The sequence below is a fragment of the Meleagris gallopavo genome, chromosome 7 (assembly GCF_000146605.3).
Source record: "Meleagris gallopavo isolate NT-WF06-2002-E0010 breed Aviagen turkey brand Nicholas breeding stock chromosome 7, Turkey_5.1, whole genome shotgun sequence".
NCBI lineage: Eukaryota > Metazoa > Chordata > Aves > Galliformes > Phasianidae > Meleagris > Meleagris gallopavo.
Window position 1 is genome coordinate 21,363,052 of NC_015017.2, and position 20,840 is coordinate 21,383,891.

Here is a 20,840-nt window from a genome sequence, read left to right on the forward strand (position 1 = left end):
TCTATATATTTCTCCTAGATTAAGAATCAGTGCACAACTACCTAGTTCAACCAATGCAATTTAGGCTATTAACTATGAGAATTTGTTCTGAGATTTTGAAGTGGATTTCTACCACAGCACCCAGTTTTGAGAAATTAGTTCTGTTCAGAGACTCTGCTAAATGTCCAGATTCTTTCATTCCTTCCTTCTCCCTCTCTCCTTTCTCACAGGAAAACTGCAGAGGTGACTATATATATGGATTATAATTACTGTTCTTAAGATAGTCTGGAATGATAATGTGGAGTGATATTGCCTTATTAATAATTATATGATAATGCTCTATGATTCCATACATTCATTCACATGATCAGATTCTGCTGTCAAATACTTAAAGGGAGTTATCGTAATTTATGAGACTGTAATTACAGGTACAATTCTATTAGACTGGAGAGAGATATTTCTCTTCTCTCTATATTGAAGAAATGATGACTCTTAAGAAGAATGGTTTTGTATCTGATCCACCTGATTAATGATTTATCAGCATACGAGCAGCATGAGACCATATTTTTTTCCTGTCTCTTTAGTTTCGATTTTCTTCACCTATGGAAATTTTAATGATGGTTGTTGGTAGCTTCTGTGCTATTCTTCATGGAGCAGCCCAGCCAGGCATGTTGCTTGTGTTTGGTGCGATGGCAGACACATTCATTGAATATGACATTGAAATGCAAGAGCTTAAAGATCCAAATAAAACATGCGTAAATAACACCATAGTGTGGATTAATGGTACTGTTCATCAGAATGAAAGGAACACCACAATAAGATGTGGGTAAGTAGTAGAAATGCTCGTTTCTTTTACTGTGTTATTGTGGTTTGTCTAGGATGTATTCTTACAAAAGGCCTGGCTCAGCCTTTAAAGTTTATGTGAGTAGAAGAGACATGGTTCTTGCTACAGAGCCTTGTTTCAGAGCTGAGGGAGAGAAGTCCAGCCTGGGTCTTGATCTTTCAGCTATAGATTTCAGCAAGGATATTCTTTGATAGTGATGATAATGTATGTCTGCGTGCCTCTGAAATCACTGATATGTTTTCTTTGATGACCCAATAGGTAATAATGACTTCTAGACATTTTGGTTAGCACTAATGTATCTATCCTATAGGTGCCAGCTGGCATCTGAGCAAGTCAACTAAACTTTAATTGTTGAAGAGAAATGTGCACTTCTGGAATGCAATTCATCTTGGCTTATGGGAGATGTCTAAGGCAGGTTGATGAAATGTCCTTTAAGAGTGCCTTTTTCTTTCTGTTAATTATAATAAAGACAGTCCAGATGAATCATTCATGTATACATATCTGTCGAACACAAATTTGAACCTGTAACTGTTCTTAGGGCTTGGTTTTCAGTACATCATTCCACAAGTTTTCTAATCATTGAGTAATAGTAGATTAGGTATGTAATTAGAATTAAAACTTACTTCTTTAATGATCTCTGAAATTCAGAGCATATGGGAAGTGATCTGCATTCCAAAATATAGGTGACTGGAGCCAAATTATTTGATCCAGGCTGTCCAAGCCAAACCCTGAAAAGGGACTAGCAAATACAACACAGGATTTGCTCAAGACCTCTGCTTTTCTGAAGCAGCAACTAGCTATCAAGCAAGATACATAAAAACATTTAGAATGGTACTAAGTATTTACGTTAAACACCTGAGTCATTTTCATGATTGTATTTTGCTGAAAATCAATCAGGTACATACTTCTCCCTTTTGGCTTAAAACTGGAGCATACCAAATTCTGGGCCTACAGAATAAACTTGCTCTCTGCAGAATGTTTAAAAAAATATCTAAAAGAATGTCCAGTAACCAACCAAAATGTTTGTTTCAAAGTAGTCTAAGTGTAATGCTAGCAATTCAGTGCACTTTACTGATATTAGGAGTAATTTGAGAGTAACTATTTCTACTAAAAGAGATGATCACTTGAGGTAAGCAGGACAGTAATATTTGAATATGCTCCAACAGCCCTCATTTCTCTCTGCTTAAATTTGAGTGTTATTCATTGGTATAATGGTACAAAATAAGGTAATTCAGCATCTAATGAAAACTTGCTTGACAGGTGCTGCCTAAAACACCTTCTTACCTGTGCTGCTGCCAAACACACAGACAAGTGGGGTTTCTCATCCGGCCCTTGCACACTGTAGGGCTGTTGCAGAATGCAAGATTTCCTGGTACCTGCCTGCTCCCCATCCCTATGCCACAGGAATATCAAGCAAACCAGCACCTGCTAACAATAGCCTCAGGACCAGGAAATTGCTTCTGGTAGCAAAACAAACTGACTCGCCAGCTGACTTGACTCTAAATTGAAGACGCACCACATTAGAAATATGTGAGAAACTAAAAGCTGTATTGCTAATTCTTTTTTTCTATTTCTTTTTTTAGACTGCTTGACATTGAAAAAGAAATGACCACTTTTGCAGGTTACTATGGAGGAATTGGTTGTGCCGTACTTCTGTTGGGATACTTCCAAGTCAGTATTTTGCTCCCTATTTTTTGATTTTGACATTTAAATCACTAAATAATTAAGTCTGTCATAACTGTATTCCTTTTAACTGCTTAGTCAGCATCGTATTTGAGCAGAGCAGACAAGCCCAGTTCTAAACCTATTGGATGAAATATTTTAGCTCTGATTATCTGAGACCTAGGATTTATTCATGCAAACCTTAATACACAGATGCATTTAAACCAGTGAGATGAATGTGTGCTGCTCCTTTCACACCAAAAGAAATATTTGCTTGAATGTGGTTACTATGGAAGCCACGTGCTCTCCTGCAAATATCTAAAGGGCATGCAGTTTCCCAAGTAGGCTAACTTGAGCTCTGTGTTTCTGTAAGGGAGATATTACAGAGTAATAGAGTAAAATTGATGTTGGAGTAGAATCACACTCTATATGTTCTGTAGTAATCATTCAAACCGTATGACTGAGATAAGCTACAAGCTTGGGCAATTACAGTACAATCTGCTTGAATTCACTGCTTTTGAAGCTTTTTATAATCATGAGAAGCACTTGTCATTCTCTTTCCTAAAAGCTATCTGAGAGTTTTGCTGAGGTAGAATGGCTGCTATACCTCTATCATTTACAGCTGCAGATGGACAACTGTTTTCCTATGACATTTATGTAACAGCACAGAGTAACTGATCTTGCATGTTGTGTCAAAACCAAGATAAAGGCTTCATCCAGAGGCTTTAAGAAACGGATTATTTAAAGATTGAGATCATAAAATAGTTCAACGTCTGTGTGTGTAGCTAGAATGTATTTTACCTGAATGCTGTGTTTATTGATAGCCAAATTATTATTATTTTTTTTTCCATGTTAGCCAAATTGCTTTTTCATATTTGTAGAGACTAGAAAGACTTTTCACTGCAATTTATTAACTGCATTATACTCTTCCCAGATCTGCTTTTGGGTTATGGCTGCAGCTCGTCAGATACAGAAAATCAGGAAAGCTTATTTCAGGAACATTATGAGAATGGATATAGGCTGGTTTGACTGCACGTCTGTAGGAGAACTGAACACAAGAATTTCTGAGTAAGTAATCTGGAAAAAATATACTACATAGAACATTTTTGCACTTCCAGACACCAGAGTGCCAATTTAGGCATTTAACAAACACCTACTAGTACAAAATAGAGAGCAGGGACCAGGCTAATTGTCTCCAACGTGTAGGAAGTGCTATGCTACAATTATTTCCCCTTGTAACTGTTCTGTCAGTGATATTCTGTTTCTTTATTTTTGCTACCTCCTCTTGTCTTTTCCTGTACCCAGCCCTTTCTGAGTCTCCCATTAGGCTGCCAGCGCCTGTTCCTTTGAGGTTTGAGTTAAGGGTTTCAGCCCTCTCACTTGATGGAAAGGAAAATTGCACACAAACTATGCTCTTGGCTTTTGAAAGAAAAGAGTGAGACTTGCTTAATCTTCTACTAAAGCAGCAGTCACAAGCACTTACCTTTAGAAAGGGACCCAGGGTAGATGGAGAAAACTTCTGGGTAGACGTTTAGCTCTGAGAAAAGCAGAGTTTAAGGCTTGCTTCTTCGCTTTGTAGTTCCTGTTTACAGACGTAAAGAAGCTGCAAGATGAATATGCTGACTCTAGGAGGCTCCCTTTGCTCTGTCGTGCCTGCATAACAATAGGGACAGCTGCAAAAGATTTTCTGTAGTTGAAGGGAATGTTTTCGTCTTTACTGACAAGTAGTAACTATGACTTTCTATGGTGTTTTTATTTTATGAAGAAGAAATACAAAATGTAATTGGCTGTGAGAAATATGACTAAAAAGGTGAGGCAAACACGTATTTCTTGAATAAATAACACCTGGTTCACTGATTGTTAGGATAACATTGTCTTGCACCTTCTAAAAGCTTCCCGAACGCAAAAAAACATTCTTAAGAAGAAAATGTAAGCATGTTATTGAACTCAGCACTCTCATATTTCAAGTAGAGGATGATACTAATAAATCTGCACCTTAAACATCAGTGCCACTTGCTCCTTTTTGTTCCAAGAGTTTCCTGGTTCTCCTGTTCTCAACAGTGAAAGAGTAGCCAAGAACAGCAGAATGTAATGACTATTTTGTTTTGAGATGTTTTTTCTGTAATGGCAATGGATAAGTGAGACCAAATGAACTCTGCAGCTGCATGGGGTTCAAATTATATTAACCATTGCACTGCTGTCCCACATATGACACAGCTGTCATGTTTTCCCAATACTTCCAGCGATACTGTATCCCTCTATTTTTCCATTCTCCCTCATATTCAGAGAACAAACTGTCTGGTGTAAGGTTGAATGATGAAGAGAGTTAAAGTCTTCCTCCTACCTCCTCAGCAAGGCTGCAGTTAGTGCTGTACAATGGGGATATGCTGTATCAGTTATACTGCCAAATAGCTGCATCCAGCTGAGATGTCTCTGCTCCCTTTGCATCAGCTGGGGCACAGTGGTGAGTGAGACTGCTGGGCAGGATGGCTTTTCCTGGGAAAAAATAGAATTTTCTCTGTAATATTCATATATAAAATAAATGCCCTTTGCCATTGCAAAGACTCCAGGTTTTCTTACTGTAGCTGAGCATCTTTGAAAAAGCCTCTGCAAGGGAAAGCAAAATGTGGCAATACAAAAGAAAGATATGCAGACACACTTACTGACCTTTCTATTTCTTTTCCCCTACTCTCACAGTGATGTTAACAAAATTAATGAGGCTATTGCTGATCAAGTAGCAATCTTCATCCAGCGCTTAACCACCTTTGTGTGTGGATTCCTACTGGGATTTGTCAGTGGATGGAAATTGACCCTGGTTATCATTGCAGTCAGTCCCCTCATTGGGGTTGGAGCAGCTGTCTATGGCTTGGTAAGTGCATAGTATGAGGTTCACTCTGAGATACTGTTGTGGTTTAAGTCCTCAAGTGGTTAAGCACCACGCAGTTGTTTGCTAACTCTCCCGCTGCCCAGTGGGATGGAGGAGAGAATCAGGGGGGGAAAAAAAAAAAAAAAAAAAGAACTTGTAGGTTGATGTTAAACTATTTACTAAGATAGACAAAAGGAAAAGGATAATAGTTATGACTATGTATATGTATGTGAATGTAAATAACAAGTGATGCACAAGCAATTGCTCACCACCCCCTGACTGAGGCCCAGCTCACCCTCTGAGCAGTGGAAGAGAGAGAGAGATGAATTCCCACACCCTTCAAAACCTTCCACTTGATGTCTTATGGTATGGAATATCCCTTTGGCCAGTTTGAGTCAGTTGTCCTAATTCTGTTCCCTCCCAGCTCCTTGGGCCCTTTGCTGAGAATGGCCTTGGTTCTGTACAACAGTGCTTAGCAACAGCTATAAACACTGATGTGTTGTTTTTCTCCTAGAACAAAATCATAGCATCATACCAGACACTCTGAGGAAAAAAATTACATCCCAGATGAAACTAAGACAGGTCCCTTGAACAGGGAAGATCATGCCATATAGCTAAGGGGAATGCTGAAACAGGAGGTTGTTACAACCTTTTAGAGTCAAGAGAGCAGATTCTGGTCACGGCAGAACTGAGCAATTCTATGATTTGGGATAAGTGTGTGTGCTAAGGAGGAGCTTCACTCCCACTTCGCTTATTCTCATTCCCAGAATCTAATATCCAGCATCTGAGACAGGAATATAAGCATTGCTTCTGTGGGGTCATGTGCAGGGATATTAGGGTTGCTGGGATTAGAACTGGCCTGCAGCATCTGTCTATTACTCCATGCTGGATTTATATGGTTATTAGACTTGAGACTTAGTTTTTCTACCTAAAGTTTTAGAGATGACCCAGTCTTGGAGCTCTAAAACAGTTCAGAACAGCTGCTCAGAGTCACCTCAAGATATCCCTACTCCTGTCAACTACTGTGTCTTTTCTCAGTCATTCTGGTTCTGCTTCTCCACCCACATCCTGCACCTCCCTGTGACTGTGCAGAGGAACCAGGTGGAAGAGGGGAATCACAGGATCCTCTGCCTTATTGTCTCCTTTCCTTTCCTTAGCAGTTCCTGCTCCTCCTGCACACTCTCAATGCTCTTCAGTTGGCTTCAGCTCCCTGCCTAGCTATCTCTCTTCTTCCACCTCAGGAACAGTTTGCTGTCATTTTGCTATCAGCCTTCTAGTCTAACTGTGACAAATTTTGTTCCTTCCTGCTCTCGTTATGCTGTATGCTGGCTGCAAAGCAGATGATATGAATGATGACTCAGTATAAAGTGGGAGAGCAGTGTTCTGGCAGGGAATAAAATTCAACTCCAAAATGTATCTTTCCTTCATTTGCAATTTTTTCTGACCTCATTCTCTTTACGTTTTGTCATTTTCCCCATTTCAATTCTTTCTCTGTCCCCATGTCTTTCACATACCCACAATTAAGTCTTTCCTCTTTGTGAACATTACTAGCTCAAGTTTTAGTTTTTTATCACAAAGAAAACAGACTTAACATCAGTTTAGCATGGTTTCATCTCAGAAAGTGACTAACAGATGCTTAGGGCAGAGTATTTGAAGAACGAAAGCAAATAATGACATGTTACAGTTTCCGGGAACATTTAATTCCTGAACTAATATAGTATCTTCACATATAACACTCAATGTGAGCACTTTTTGAGCCCAAGTAAGATTTCAGCATCCAGTGTGCTCTGAGGTGCTGTGGAGGAACCTGTTTGCTACTGGCCAGACAGACAAAGCATAGTGATGGGCTACATGTATTTTCTTTCTTCCCCATTAGTACCATTACCTGTTCTTCCTGAAGCTGACTCTGCTATACTGGCTAAAGTGCTCCTCTTCCTGCTGATCCTACCCCTCCTGCCGTGATGGACACATGCATGATCATTCTATGATCTGCTAAAAGGCAGCTAGCGAGAGAGAGAGAGAGAGAGAGAGAGAGAGGAAGGGAGGGAAAGCATTTGTTGTCTGCTGTTCTTTCTAGGTATTTGAAGCAGAGCTGTTGGGATAATTGTTAGACAAAACGCATGCTACAGAAATGTGTGTCCTAACATTAGAAGACAAACCTTTGAATGAGCAGTGAGCCCAGTGGCAGCAACAGGGGAGGTGACCTCATGCAGCACTGTGTGATGGTCAGAGCTGCTTATCATGGTCAGGTGTAATCACAATTTCCTATGGTTTTACAGGCTGTGGCAAAGCTCACAGGCAGAGAACTAAAGGCTTATGCAAAAGCTGGGGCTGTGGCTGATGAAGTGCTCTCATCCATCAGAACAGTAGCTGCTTTTGGTGGCGAGAAGAAAGAAGTTGAGAGGTTTGTTTAGACAAATCATAAAGAGTCTCTGCATTCCTTCTCCTGTAGAAATGTAACCACAGCAATTAGTCTTAGATTTTTGAAACAATGGCCATCTGTTAGTTTTGAGAATTATATGCATTTATAATCTAGTTTTGCAGAAATCTAGTTTTCAAGTAACATTCTTATGCAAAATCTGTTTCATAATTCAATCAGTGAAATAGAACATAAGTAATACTATCTTCAAGTCATTCTCCTTTGTAGGAACTTATTGTCAAACTTTGTTGCACATCTGAAAATCTTGTGTACTTTCAAGATAAATAAGAATATTATTTACAGAGTACCATAGCTCCCATAAAGACCTCATTTATTGTGCTCACTGTAAATGAGGAATGTTAGCATGATTAAAAAAAATGGTTGGATTGGGAAAGAAAACTTTAATTTCATTTTCCTGCTTTTTGTTCATATAAATTTTGCTGTCAAGTTCATTTCATTCAGTTTTATTTTTATGTCTTTCTACAGATATGATAAGAATTTAGTGTATGCTCAACATTGGGGAATTAGAAAAGGAATAATAATGGGATTATTCAGTGGTTACATGTGGTTTGTAATCTTCCTGTGTTATGCGTTAGCCTTTTGGTATGGCTCTAAACTTGTCCTTGAAGATGATGAGTATTCACCCGGCACTCTTCTACAGGTACCCATGCAACTTTTTTCTTGGCTGTTTCTTAAAGCATTAATTCTGGGACGTAGTGTTTTCATATCTGTTTACTTATAAATAAAGTCATTATATGCATGAAAGTAGAAATATACCAGAATAAGATTTGAACAAATCTGTATTTACTTAAAATGCTTCTTAGTGTGCTCTGATCAGAATAATGTGCCTGATGCACATTATGGTTCAGTGGCCTGAAACTAGCTTTCCCATAGTGTGGGCTGGCATGTGGCTTCTACGGTACTGCCATCTCAGGAGAGCTTTTTTTTTGTTGATAAAGGTCAAAACATTGTGATGAAGAAGAACCCAACCAAAGAAAATTTTATCAGATCTAACCTCTCTCTCATGAATGGTTCCAGGTCTTTTGAAGCAGCATTTTCTTTTGTAGATTTCCCATACAGTGCCATAGATAAGCAACTTGTAAATATGTATGCTATCAAAACATGTGGCTACGCCTCCTGTATTTTATACCAAAAAAAAGAAGCATATTAATCTCCTGGTGGTCTTTTGCATCTGCTTTTGCACAGTTGACGTTTAACACATCAATGACATAAATGCAATAAAGCCAGCATCTACAGATGTCTTGGTTGTTCACTTGAAACCAAGACTGCCCAAGTGTCAAGCTCTGGTCCAGAATTGGAGTAATTTTTTTCTGAACCTTGATATGTCCTGGGTGTTCTGATCAGACATCTGTTTCTGATTATTCTCTACCAATTGCCCAACATAAGAGCTCTCTACCACCAGCAGCCTGCAGTGCAAAACTTCCTGTTAAGTGAAGCTTGGTAATTTACTTTGAGGACATAGTCATTCTGTTCAAGGAGGATGTCCCTCACAGGAAATCATTTGCAACTCCTCTTGACACCAGTGATGATACAAGATAGTGCTGTAAAAAACAAAGTTATTTCCTCACCTTGTACACAACTATAGTTCAGTGCTTCCTAATGAAAAATAGCAAAGAGAGCGGAGCTGCCCAGTAGCTGATAAATTGAAGCTGTAAACTGAAAGGTTATTTGTTATCCTCCCCTTTCTCTCTCTTGCCAGTCATCCTTCTTCTACTTCATTTTTCAACCATACACTGGAGGACTGGAGTGAGGGAGATATAGGTAGAAAATGTTTAAAGATTCTTTTCCTAGTCCCTTAAAAAAGCATTGTGTGCCAATAATTCTGGTGCCTTTAGATACACTAAGAAATCCCTTGCCTTTTTTTTCTAATCAAAGCTACAGAACCTGTTCTCCTGTTCTTGATGGATTCTGACATGCATGTAATCTACTTACTTTGGGACTCATCCACACTAAGAAGTTATTTTGCAATAAAGCTGAGTATGAATTTATAGCATGATCTGCATACCACTGTATAGATGTTTGCAGGGTACAGTCTTTACAGTAGATACTTTCATTTCAACCAGTCTAGTAAACATCAGTGTGCTGCAAAGTAGGACTGAGTCCTGTGTGATTTTATTTCTTTCTTAACAGTAGTGTTTGTTTTATACAACTTCTGCTTGTATCCTGGCTACCGTCTGTTGAGTTCAAAAGACTAGCTGAGTTCTAACCTGGACAGGGGGCCCACAAAGACATAATGAGATTCAACAAGACCAAGAGCAAGGTGTTGCACTTTGGTCATGGCAATCCTAGATATGTGTACTGATTGGGAGAAAAACTCATTGAGAGCAGCCTTGCAGAGATAGACCTGAGGGTCCTTGGGTGGATGAAAAGGTTGATATGAACCAACAGTGTGCACGTGCAGCCTAAAAGGCTAACTGGGTTGCCTCAAAAGAGGGATGGCTAGCAGGACAAGAGAGGCAGTTATCACCCTCTACTCTGCCCTTGTGAAATCCCATCTGGAATACTGTGTCCAGGCCTTGGGACTCCCAGCATAAGAAAGATGTGGAGCTTTTGAAGAGAATCCAGAGGAGGGGCCACAAGGATGCTCAGAGAGCTGAGCACCTCTCCTACAGACTGGCTGAGGCAGCTGGACTTGTTCAGTCTGGAGAAAGCTGTGGGGAGACCTCATTGTGGTCTTCCGGTACTTAAAAGGAGATTCTAAGATGCATTCATTTGCCTTTTTTTGTGAGCTAATTATACTCATGGTAAATCACTGTAGATCAGTTGATGCACAAGAACTCATTAATCCACTTTAGTTTGAATTGCCTGCCTAAGTTCTGGATTGTAATTAAAACCTGATGTCAGATTTTCTTAAGTTCTTCTTCCACTTCTACAGGTTTTCTTTGGTGTTTTAGTAGGAGCTTTAAATCTCGGTCAAGCATCTCCCTGCCTGGAAGCCTTTGCCACTGGACGTGGGGCTGCAGCAAACATTTTTGAGACAATAGATAGAGTAAGTAATACATTTCTGAGCTGTGTCACTGGTGGAAAGAAAAATAAGTAAGTCTCAAACAGAAGTAGTTTGTCTGCAGTGTAGACAAGGAAAAATGAGAGCAATTAAAGAAAAATGGGATGTGCGATAGAAAGGTTGATTGGCATGCAGATATCCTTAGAGAAGGTGTTGAACAGATTCCTTAAGTATCCTGTTTCTGAGAGATGAAGCTTTACCTCAGCTACTGCTGTTTCTTACTTCCATACCTCCTTGCATACCGTTATTGATCAGTGCTGGACCACAGAAAGTGTACAGGAAGGAAGCAACAGTTGCCTTACAGTCAAATTTTCAGCAGGTACCTACTTCACTGTCTCCACATAGTGTAAAATGTGATCCTATTGGCATTAGCCAATAGGACTTTGTCACTCTGAGTCACCCATCCTAGAGCTACCCCAAATTAAAATGGAACCCAGTGAGCACAGGGAGTGGTCTCACAGCATTCAAAAATGTTAATCGCAGTATTCTCTGTACAGATAAGTATTTGAAATATATATCTATACATTTGAAGATGTAATGTATGATTGTATGTATGAAATACGTATCTACTATTTTTATGTCAGAAAGGTCTGAGAGCTGCCGGCATTTATTCATAAAGATTCCTTTCTGTATCTGCATTTATTTAGTGGCTGGCAAAACACTGTAGATTTCTTAATGGTACTTAATGTATCTGGTCATTGACAGGGGTTATTGTGCTGAAAGTGTGTAAACACATTCAAATGCTGCCTGTCTTTTACAGATCACATAAAGAGGGCTGAAATAACTATGGTAACACTGATAGACTTTTTTGTAACCTTTCAGTGTTCTACAATAATGATAATGCATATGTCTTATAGATGCACTTTATCTAAAGATTTTCCTTTAAGATAATTGAAAGAGATGAATAAGATAAGTGTTTTTTAGAGAAAAAAATTAAAAGCACAAAAGATGTGCAACAATAAGGATTAATCACAACATTCAAGATAGTCAGATTACTGTAAAAAGAAAGGGTAAAAAGAAAACAGAAACGAGATTTTTTTCCCATCTAGAGAAGGGTGATAAATTATTAGATCATCTGCTTGCTGCATTTGTAGATTTGTAACTAGATACTAAAATCTCAGCTCTGCCATGATGAATGTTCTCTCTGGCATTGAACTTGTGTGATCATACAGATGTTATCATTTGCAGGGTCAGTGAAACTCCTTTCTTCATAGCTTAATATCAGAATTTAAGTAGAATGTATTCATAAAAGAAAGCTTTTAGCCATTCTTAACATCTTAGAACATACACATTTCTAATATTAAAATTCTATCTGCTAGGCTACATTTAAAAAAAAAAGTGTTTACCTGTTATCAAATACTGATGTTGTTATAGTTTCAATCATAGTTTTATTGAATTTTCTTTATTCTGTGGTTAAGATTTCCCATAAATTTCCTAGTAAAGCTATCCTTAGAAAAATTGATTTCTTTGGGATTCCTCAAATTCCTCTTATTTTTCTGCTCATGTTGCACAGCCCACAATATCTGAGGCCTGGCCAAACGTATATGTGACCCAGAGCACTTCATGGAAAAGCTTCAGGGTTCCTTCTCCTAGGACGGGGCATTCAGAGATGAATGTTCGAAATGCAAAATGATGAAGTGTGCAGATTTTCAGCAAGTTATTGTTTCCTCACTGGTTTAAGAGAGAGTTTATATGTGCAAAGTATTGTCATTTCAGTCCCAAGGCACTGCCTGAATTGACTTAGTTAAAATGCTTAATTCGTGCAGCTATTCTGCTCCAGGAAAAATAAGCTGAGTGGTAGGCTTTGTAAATGCAGTAAAGAGGGTGCATTCATCTTGCCTGCACTACTTAACGGGGACAATTCCCTGGTTATTTTAGCCTTTAGTATCATGTCCCTTACCTGCTAGCCCTGGGGTAGATTCTGCTGCTAGCTCAATTCAACCAATTGCTGTTCAGAGATGTTCTGTCTTTGTATGGTGTTGGAAACATTTATCTACTACTGCAACAGTGTTGGCTGTTCAGGAATAAGTAAATAAAGCAATAAATTTTACCCTAGAAACCCACCATTGACTGCATGTCGGAAGAAGGCTACAAGCTGGATAAAGTAAGAGGTGAAATTGAATTTCATAATGTAACATTCCATTTTCCCTCCAGACCTGACGTAAAGGTAATTATTTGTCATCCCTTTTGTGAATACATTTACTGAAAACAAACAAAATAACCTGCCAGCAACTTCTAGATTTTCAGTAGAGTTTTCTTTCTGCAATTTTAGACTCCCTGTTTAAAAGTAGACAAAATAATTCATCTATCAGTTGTGTTCCTCTATTTACCATTGTTTGTTTTACCATTCTGAAATATCTATTGTCATACATATTCCATGCTGCTGAACATAAACTTGCTGATTTTGGGCAATTTTACCTGCATATAGTTATGCACATGTATCAACATAGGCTATAATAGGGCACAAAGTAGTAAGCTGGACAGAATAAAGAGATTTTATAGAAATCTTCCATTACGCCAGGAATGCATTATATGACAGTTAACATCTAGGAAAAGGTACAGGAACCTCGGGTGTATACCCCATTATTTCTTTGCTGCTGTGTTTGAATTGACAAATCCTCAAAAAAAAACAAACAACAACAACAACAAAAAACATAATATTGGATAGACCCAGAAGCATATGAATTATTGGAATATTCTATATAATTTCACTTCTATATTCTTAACATCTGTTCTTGGACAGGCATTCTCAATTCATATAGACTCTTCCTTAACGTGGATTTATTGCCAGGTTCTACAGTGGTATTAACTTGACTAGTTCTTAATGATGAACAGCAAGAACAAACGAAGATCAAAATGTGATGCCTGTCATAGAAAACAGCAGTCTGCTTTTATAAGGTCGTCAAACAATGTAAAAATATTTAGCTTTCTTTTTCTTATTAGTTTTTTTATTTTTTAGTTTTGTACATTTGCTTAGAATCTGCATTTTCAAATAAAGAACATAGTATCCTCCTGCTGCTTGGCTATATAGCTCTGAGAGAATTAGAATGGATGGATTCTTTTCCTTTTTTTTTCTCTCCAGATTTTGGATAACCTTAGCATGGTTATTAAAACAGGGGAGACAACAGCTTTTGTTGGAGCTAGTGGAGCTGGAAAGAGTACAATAATACAGCTCATCCAGCGTTTCTATGACCCTACTGATGGCATGGTGAGTGTCTAATTCTGGCAGAGGTTCCTGTATTATTGGGACTTGAAAGAGTTTCTTCTCTGAGAGGGAAAGGAAGACTCCTAATGTTTATTTTGATCATTCAAAAAAGAAATGAGTAAAATCACCTCTCAAGGGAGTGCTGAATAAATACTATCAAGAGTAATTATGTGAAAGGAAAAACCCCTCAGGATGAAATAAAAATTCAGTGCTAACCTGAATGAAAACAGTATCTATAGATAATCCATCTTAAGTTCTGGGAAACACAGTGTTGAACATTTAATCATTATTGGACAGTACTGCTCTGCATGTGTCATTACCATTTAATAATGGATTGGCTAAGAATATGAGCTACATTTGTTAATAGGCTTCATTCTATTTCCATTTCCCTAAATGGCACAAATCACATACATGGTTACCTGTATTTAAGTGTATAAGAGAAAAAGAACCAATTTAATGTAAGCATAGCGTGCCCATCTCATGTTTATAGAACTCAGTTTCATTATTGTGTTCTATGATTTCTGTGATTTCTTCTTGTGTTGTTCATGCCAAAAGACTAAAGTTTCAATATTCATAAAGAACATGTCACTGTATAACCTAACGGGGATGAGGAAATGTATGGAAAATACAGTGGCACTGCTCACAAAAACCTTTATTTTTCTTAGGAATATTTTTGTAAATTTTTGCTTGCTGTGTTTTACAATAAGGTCTCTTCATCATTAGTTTCCTCCCCAGCACAGAAACAATGGAATACATTTGTCTAAAAGTATTCTTTTCCATAAATGAGAGGAAAGGACTAGAAAATAAGGTGCATGGACATCTTTTGGGGCTCTGTGAGTCGATCAGTCTAGAAAATAGAAATCCCTCCCCCCTCAAAGCAATGACCTGTCTTAAAGAGTGTCTGCAGGGAGATGGTGGAGGATGAGGATGGATGATTTTTCTGCCTTGCATTCCATGGAGCTTTTAATTCAGATTTACTAATGAATAGCTTTGTCTGTGTATGTTCAAATTAGTTAGTCTTTTAAAGAGAGTGATTTTGATGAGTACTTTCCACTTGGTTTTATTTGTGAGATCAAGAAAAGAGAGATATAGGGAAATGAATCAAGGGCACAAGTCCTAGGCACAAGAGTTATCAAACACTTCTGCCACTGCACTGCAGCTTTTCAAGTATGAAAGACGTTTTTTATATTGGGCATAGAAAAGCAGCCTCACGGGTCTTTTATTCTTATTGTGTTTCTTTGTCTCTGAACTGAAGGGAATAATGTCCCTGAATTTTATTTTATTTGCTTGCCTTTGCTTTACTTGGATTCTGCAGATTACTCTGGATGGCCATGACATTCGTTCCCTTAATATCCAGTGGCTGCGCTCACAGATTGGTGTTGTTGAGCAAGAGCCAGTGCTGTTTGCTACCACGATTGCAGAGAATATTCGATATGGTCGGGATGATGCTACCATGGAAGACATAATCAGAGCAGCCAAACAGGCCAATGCTTACAAGTTCATCATGGACTTGCCACAGGTATACTGTGCCTTGAAAGTAAAACTTGACGTAAAATAGAAGAATCAATCCTTTCTTCTTCCCCTCATACAACCATCTGTGAAAGGCAGATTAAAAGGGAGAATAGGAAGCAACCTGCTCTCTGATGAGAGTTAATTAGGTCTTACTATATGGATTTCACCAAGTTAATAAATATAATATAATGCATGATTATACAGTTATACCAGCTCTCTTGATCTTGGGCTGTGTGTCCATCTAATTCTCTAGCTGAGCCTGGTACTATTAGCGTATGATCATGATCAGAGATGCAGTGTTCTTGAGTCACATGCCATCAGCAGACATGTCCAGCTTTGTGGCAAGTTTGTTAGTGAGTCATCTGATGGAGAGTGGGCAGCTGTTTCTTCTCCATTGCAGCTCTTGCTGATCTAGTTGTTCTGAGCCCAATCAGAACATTTTACTTTTTTATCAATACATGCTTTCATTTGGGGGTTGATACCCCAGTTCAGGCAAAACAATATTATTCATTATGGAAAATGTTATTTTGTGTTTGTCTGATATAATAGTGAGATTTTTTTCTGTTTCAAAATTGAAAGATTTTTATATTTTTCTCTCAGGACAAGTCTGACAATGTTTATGTTGATTCTTAATAGAAGACTTTGTTATGCATTTTTTTTTCTTCCTTTCCCAGCAATTTGATACTCATGTTGGAGAGGGTGGAAGTCAGATGAGCGGAGGTCAAAAGCAGAGGATAGCTATTGCTCGAGCCCTTGTGAGAAACCCTAAAATCCTGCTACTGGATATGGCTACTTCAGCACTTGATAATGAAAGTGAAGCAATTGTCCAGGAAGCACTTCAAAAGGTTTGCTATATTATAGCATAAATCATATCTATAAGAGCAGAAATTATTTTGAATGCACTTTGCAGACAATGCTGATGAATTTTGACAATGTAGTGAAAAGCTTTTAATAATAGCTTTTATATGCAGCATTAGAATTTTTGCATTATTAACAAGACGTGTTACAATGGGACGTTGGCAGGGATCAGTAGTTCCCATTGTCCAGAGATAGCTGCTTGTCCTGGGAGATTGTCTAGGCTCCATCTTGTTCAGTGTAAATTATGATCTGGTCCATGTTTTCTTAGTCCAACAATAAACCCCATATGGGTTTTGGCATAAAGTAAGTAATAAGATGCTAAGGACTCTCAAAATTTTGCCAGCTATATCCCTGTCAAGGAGGACACTTTTCTCTGTTGTGTGTAACACTTGTCTGATTACAACTAAATTTTTGCAGCACAGATACCCACTATAAGCTGTGGACTTCGTAGATGTCTGGGTTTCTCTCCTTTTCTGTGGGTAATACATGGACTGTGGATGGAATTCAAGTCAGAGTCAGATAAAACCACTTGAAAGACTCCTTTCGCTTTGGAGAAACTTTAGTTTATATAGCATTGGTTCCAATTGGTTTCCCTTTGCTCTCCTGGCACTGGAGCTGATTTTGTTCCCTGTCAGGCTCACCTTGGCCGCACAGCAATCTCAATAGCTCACCGCTTGTCTGCTGTCAAAGCTGCTGATGTCATCATTGGGTTTGAGCATGGAAGGGCTGTGGAGAGAGGAACTCATGAAGAGCTCTTGAAGAGAAAAGGGGTTTATTTCATGTTGGTGACCTTGCAAAGCAAAGGAGAGGCAGCACTTAATAGTGCAGCAACAGAATGTAAGTGTCTTGCTTTCTCTTATAAAACTATATAAAACTATATACAATCCCAGAGAATGTAGATTACTGTTATTTTTTCATAGCGTCTAGTTGCTTTTCCACTCTCCCTGGATATTTTTTTGGCTGAAATTTAGCATTCATCAAAGTAATACATTGATAGCTCTATCCAAAGTTTTTAAGGCATATCTACTGAATTACCTTCCTGATACAGATCTGCCCTGAAACAGTAATCCTGACCTGCAATACCCTGCCATTTTATATCTTGATTTTGTGCTGACAGTCCAGACATGCTACATTTGAAATGCAAGAAAATTACAGACTATGTTGAAATCACTCTATTTATTTTACTGGAAGCAAATTTGAATCAAAACTTTTGGAAATGAAGGTCTAAGAGAATGACTTGTTTTAATTTTGCAAATATCATATCTTGGTGATGATTTTCTTAAAAGAAGAGAGCAATCGCAGTACCAAAATTGGGCAACAGCCTTCAGGAGGCACAACTCAAGTGAGGCAGCCCAATATTTAATTATCTTCATGAGGTATACTGCAAATATAAAACTTACAGTATATACACGTTGAGCATCAACATTGTATTATATTCCTCACTTTCTACAAAGTATTTCAGTTACGATTTGGAGATTGCAGTTATTAAATAGGAGTTAGATTGTATGCAAATTTAGCACAAACTGAAGAATTGTATGTACTGTATTCTAAAGCAGCAGAAAATAAAGTGGTTGAGCCAAATCTTGAGAAAGTCCAGTCATTCAGAAGAGGAAGCTATCGTGCCAGTTTGCGGTGAGTCTTAAAAGTCACTAAGTCTCAGTGTGCTTTCAGATCTGTCTATATTTTTCCCACCATTCAAAAATCCCAATAGCAGTAATTATTTGCTGGGTTGCGTGTTGGTTAATAAGGAATGGAAGGACTGCAATCATTTTACTAAGACAAAGTCAACTTGGAAAGAAAGGGCTTGGGTAATCTGTTAATGATTGAAAGTCCATGGATAAATAGACTTTTTTTATTCCACTTTCTAGACAAAGTACCTTTCCCTTGTCAGTTTTGGCTTTCTGTGTCGATGTTCCATTTTTAATATTACAATCATGCAGCCATGTATTTATTTTACCTAATGCACTTTCAGCCAGTTCACTTGAGGAAAGAAAAAATGACTTGCTGTGTAATTACTTGAAAAATCAATGCAACATATGAGGACATTTATATTATGGCTTTTTCTTGGTAAAAATGAAAGCATTTTACAAACCAGACTATCCTGTACCTAGATATTAATTACTTCTTTCAGGCAAGCTTGTGTTAGACATTTAAGTGAATACATCTCCTGCATTGTAAGGTCATGTTTCATCAGGGAGTGGTGGATTGTTTCTGGACTGTATTACTTGATAGTAATAATGGTGAAATGACTTGGTGTCTTAACAGCTTTTGCAAACAGAGTAGGATATAGCGTGATCTTGGACAGGGAAGGTCACGTATAGACAGTGTCTGAGCAGAGTAAGATTTTGAATAGTATTTATTCCTACTGAGATGAAACTATCTCAAATGTTGAGACAGCATGAAATAAGAAAAAAGTCAGTGTGATTCCCGTAAGTTGTCAGTGAATCCTGATGTAGTTGTTATGAAAATTACATTTGCTTTAAAGCAAGTATCATGTTACTGAGCTGTGAGTAACTGACCATATTTGTCCTCTTTCACAGAGCTTCACTTCGGCAACGGTCTAGATCTCAGCTCTCTAATGTGGTTCCTGACCCTCCATTATCCATTGTAGGAGATCAGGCAGAGTCTGTGTATCTTAAGTCTTATGAGGAAGATGATGAACAAGCGAAAAAGGTCAAGCCTAATACTTCATTATTATATTGCAACCAAAAGGGATATCTTTTATATTACTTGGTAATGAGAACCTATAGATATGTGCCTCTGTTACAGGCAGATATGACTTTTTGGATTGATGCTTTCTTACACTTAAACAAAGCCACAGCTTCAGGTCTTATTGTCTGTATCCTTTAGGCTGCATTTTGATGGTCCTTATGTTGATTGGTCCAGATAAAATTTCTTGCAGACTAGGAGCTCTTGTAAATTGTTACATGTGCTGTAGATTAAGTTGAAAAAGACCTATTTGAAAAAGCAAAAAGCAAAATATTATCAGTGAAGTGTAATAGCCACTTAACAATAGAAGTGCTGCTGCTTCTTGTTTAATGTAGTGAGTTCCTTTTCCTCTCAAAATCATTTGGAAGCATGTGAGTCGAAAGAGACAGAATCACAGAATGGCCAGGGTTGGAAAGGACCTCGAGGATCACAAATCTCCAACTCCCCTGCTACATGCAGGGCCATCAACCTTCCCATTCAACGTTAGACCAGGCTGCCCAGGGCCCCATCCAATCTGGCCTTGAACACTTCCAGGGACAGGGCATCTACAACCTCTCTGGGCAGCCTGTTCCAGCACCTTACCAATCCCTCTGTAAAGAATTTCCCCCTGACGTCCAACCTAAATCTCCCCTCCCTCAACTTAAAACTATTTCCCCTCGTCCTGCAGTTATCAACCCTTTCAAAGAGTTGATTCCCCTCCCCTCTGTAGGCTCCCTTTAGGTATTGAAAGGCTGCAATGAGGTCACCCCGCAGCCTTCTTAAAGACCCTCATTGCAATCTTGCCCAGAATTCATTCAGTGGCAGTGCCTTGTGCAATCAAGTGGCATAGAAAATAAAGATGGCATGCATTAAAGTTATGTAGAATAGAACCAGTTCTTTAGGAATACATACAGTGAGTTTCTGAAGTGCTTATGAAACCCCCTGCACCAATTTGCAGGGCTACAGTTTTTTAGTGCAGAAAGCAGCAGTTATTGTCACTGTTATTGCTATTGTTGGGCCTATTCTGTGGCTAAATAGAGGGCTTCAGTGCTGTCACTCTGGCACTAGCTTAGAAGGAAGAGAAAAACAGAATGTTCCCACTCATTCATCCTCGCCCATTTCCAGCAGATAGGTCTTTACAGGGTCAGTTTTGTCTGGGCATTTCCAGCCGTATGAACTGAGAGAGATGAGCAGGGCTCAGCACACTGAGTGTTACAGAAAAACTGCATTATCAAACTGCAGGGTAAGTTGTAATTTGATGATGAATGTTCTGCTCTTATTGGGAGTAATTATGGGAATTCTGTCTGTAGCCTGAGGATGGTTCACAAAAGGGAGGCATAATTAGCATGTATAAAACTTGACTCTAGATATCTGTGTGAGGTCTCTTTTGTTCTAGTTATATTGCATACCTATTAATTTGATGCAGAGCCTGATCAGTGTGTTCAGCCATAATGCTTAAAAATAGTATTTAAGAACATTCCAGGAGAGATGAAAAGCCCCTTGTGAGGAAAAAGCTTAAGTTTTGATATTGAGTATTGCATCATCCATCCTCTGAAAGCAGCAAAATGGGAACAGTCTGAGTTTCAGTAGCAGAAAGTCTGCTTGTAATTAACCTCTTAATTTGGAATCAGTTGAGCTGAACAAGGCATATCTAGCCCTGCGAAAGAACTCCAGTCAGCAGCCAAGGCCCATCATTGCCCCTTCCCATATTATGCTAGAGCAGCTATTTGAGTATTAGAGACAGCCATTTAACAGACTAGGCTAATTATTGTACCTCACTGC

General features: G+C 38.5%; 2 protein-coding genes across 12 annotated transcripts in view; one reads left to right on the top strand and one right to left on the bottom strand.

Annotated features, from left to right (window-relative positions):
* ABCB11 (ATP binding cassette subfamily B member 11) overlaps nt 1-20,840 on the top strand; it is a 62,201-nt gene that overhangs the window by 28,052 nt on the left and 13,309 nt on the right. For 7 of the 8 annotated variants that reach the window (XM_010713701.3, XM_010713699.3, XM_010713705.3 and 4 more), the window contains 14 exons: nt 564-805; nt 2,407-2,494; nt 3,420-3,553; nt 5,183-5,354; nt 7,631-7,755; nt 8,257-8,431; nt 10,667-10,780; nt 12,852-12,962; nt 13,878-14,003; nt 15,316-15,519; nt 16,187-16,357; nt 17,006-17,207; nt 17,924-18,002; nt 18,911-19,043. In XM_010713701.3, coding sequence (XP_010712003.1) covers nt 564-805; nt 2,407-2,494; nt 3,420-3,553; nt 5,183-5,354; nt 7,631-7,755; nt 8,257-8,431; nt 10,667-10,780; nt 12,852-12,962; nt 13,878-14,003; nt 15,316-15,519; nt 16,187-16,357; nt 17,006-17,207; nt 17,924-18,002; nt 18,911-19,043 — 2,076 coding nt within the window. The remainder of the gene's footprint in view (nt 1-563; nt 806-2,406; nt 2,495-3,419; nt 3,554-5,182; nt 5,355-7,630; nt 7,756-8,256; nt 8,432-10,666; nt 10,781-12,851; nt 12,963-13,877; nt 14,004-15,315; nt 15,520-16,186; nt 16,358-17,005; nt 17,208-17,923; nt 18,003-18,910; nt 19,044-20,840) is intronic. The other variant, XM_010713704.3, reaches the window with a different exon arrangement.
* Nucleotides 1-20,840, bottom strand: part of LOC100543781 (dehydrogenase/reductase SDR family member 9) — a 50,250-nt gene that overhangs the window by 20,359 nt on the left and 9,051 nt on the right. The window contains exons 1-3 of one of the 4 annotated variants that reach the window (XM_019617173.2): nt 5,647-5,798; nt 4,830-4,981; nt 3,969-4,138 (exon numbers count right to left, since the gene is read on the bottom strand). The gene's annotated coding sequence lies outside the window, so the exon portion shown is untranslated. Of the gene's footprint in view, nt 1-3,968; nt 4,159-4,829; nt 4,982-5,646; nt 5,799-20,840 lie in introns of those variants that run through there. The other 3 variants (XM_010713706.3, XM_019617172.2, XM_031554209.1) reach the window with 3 other exon arrangements.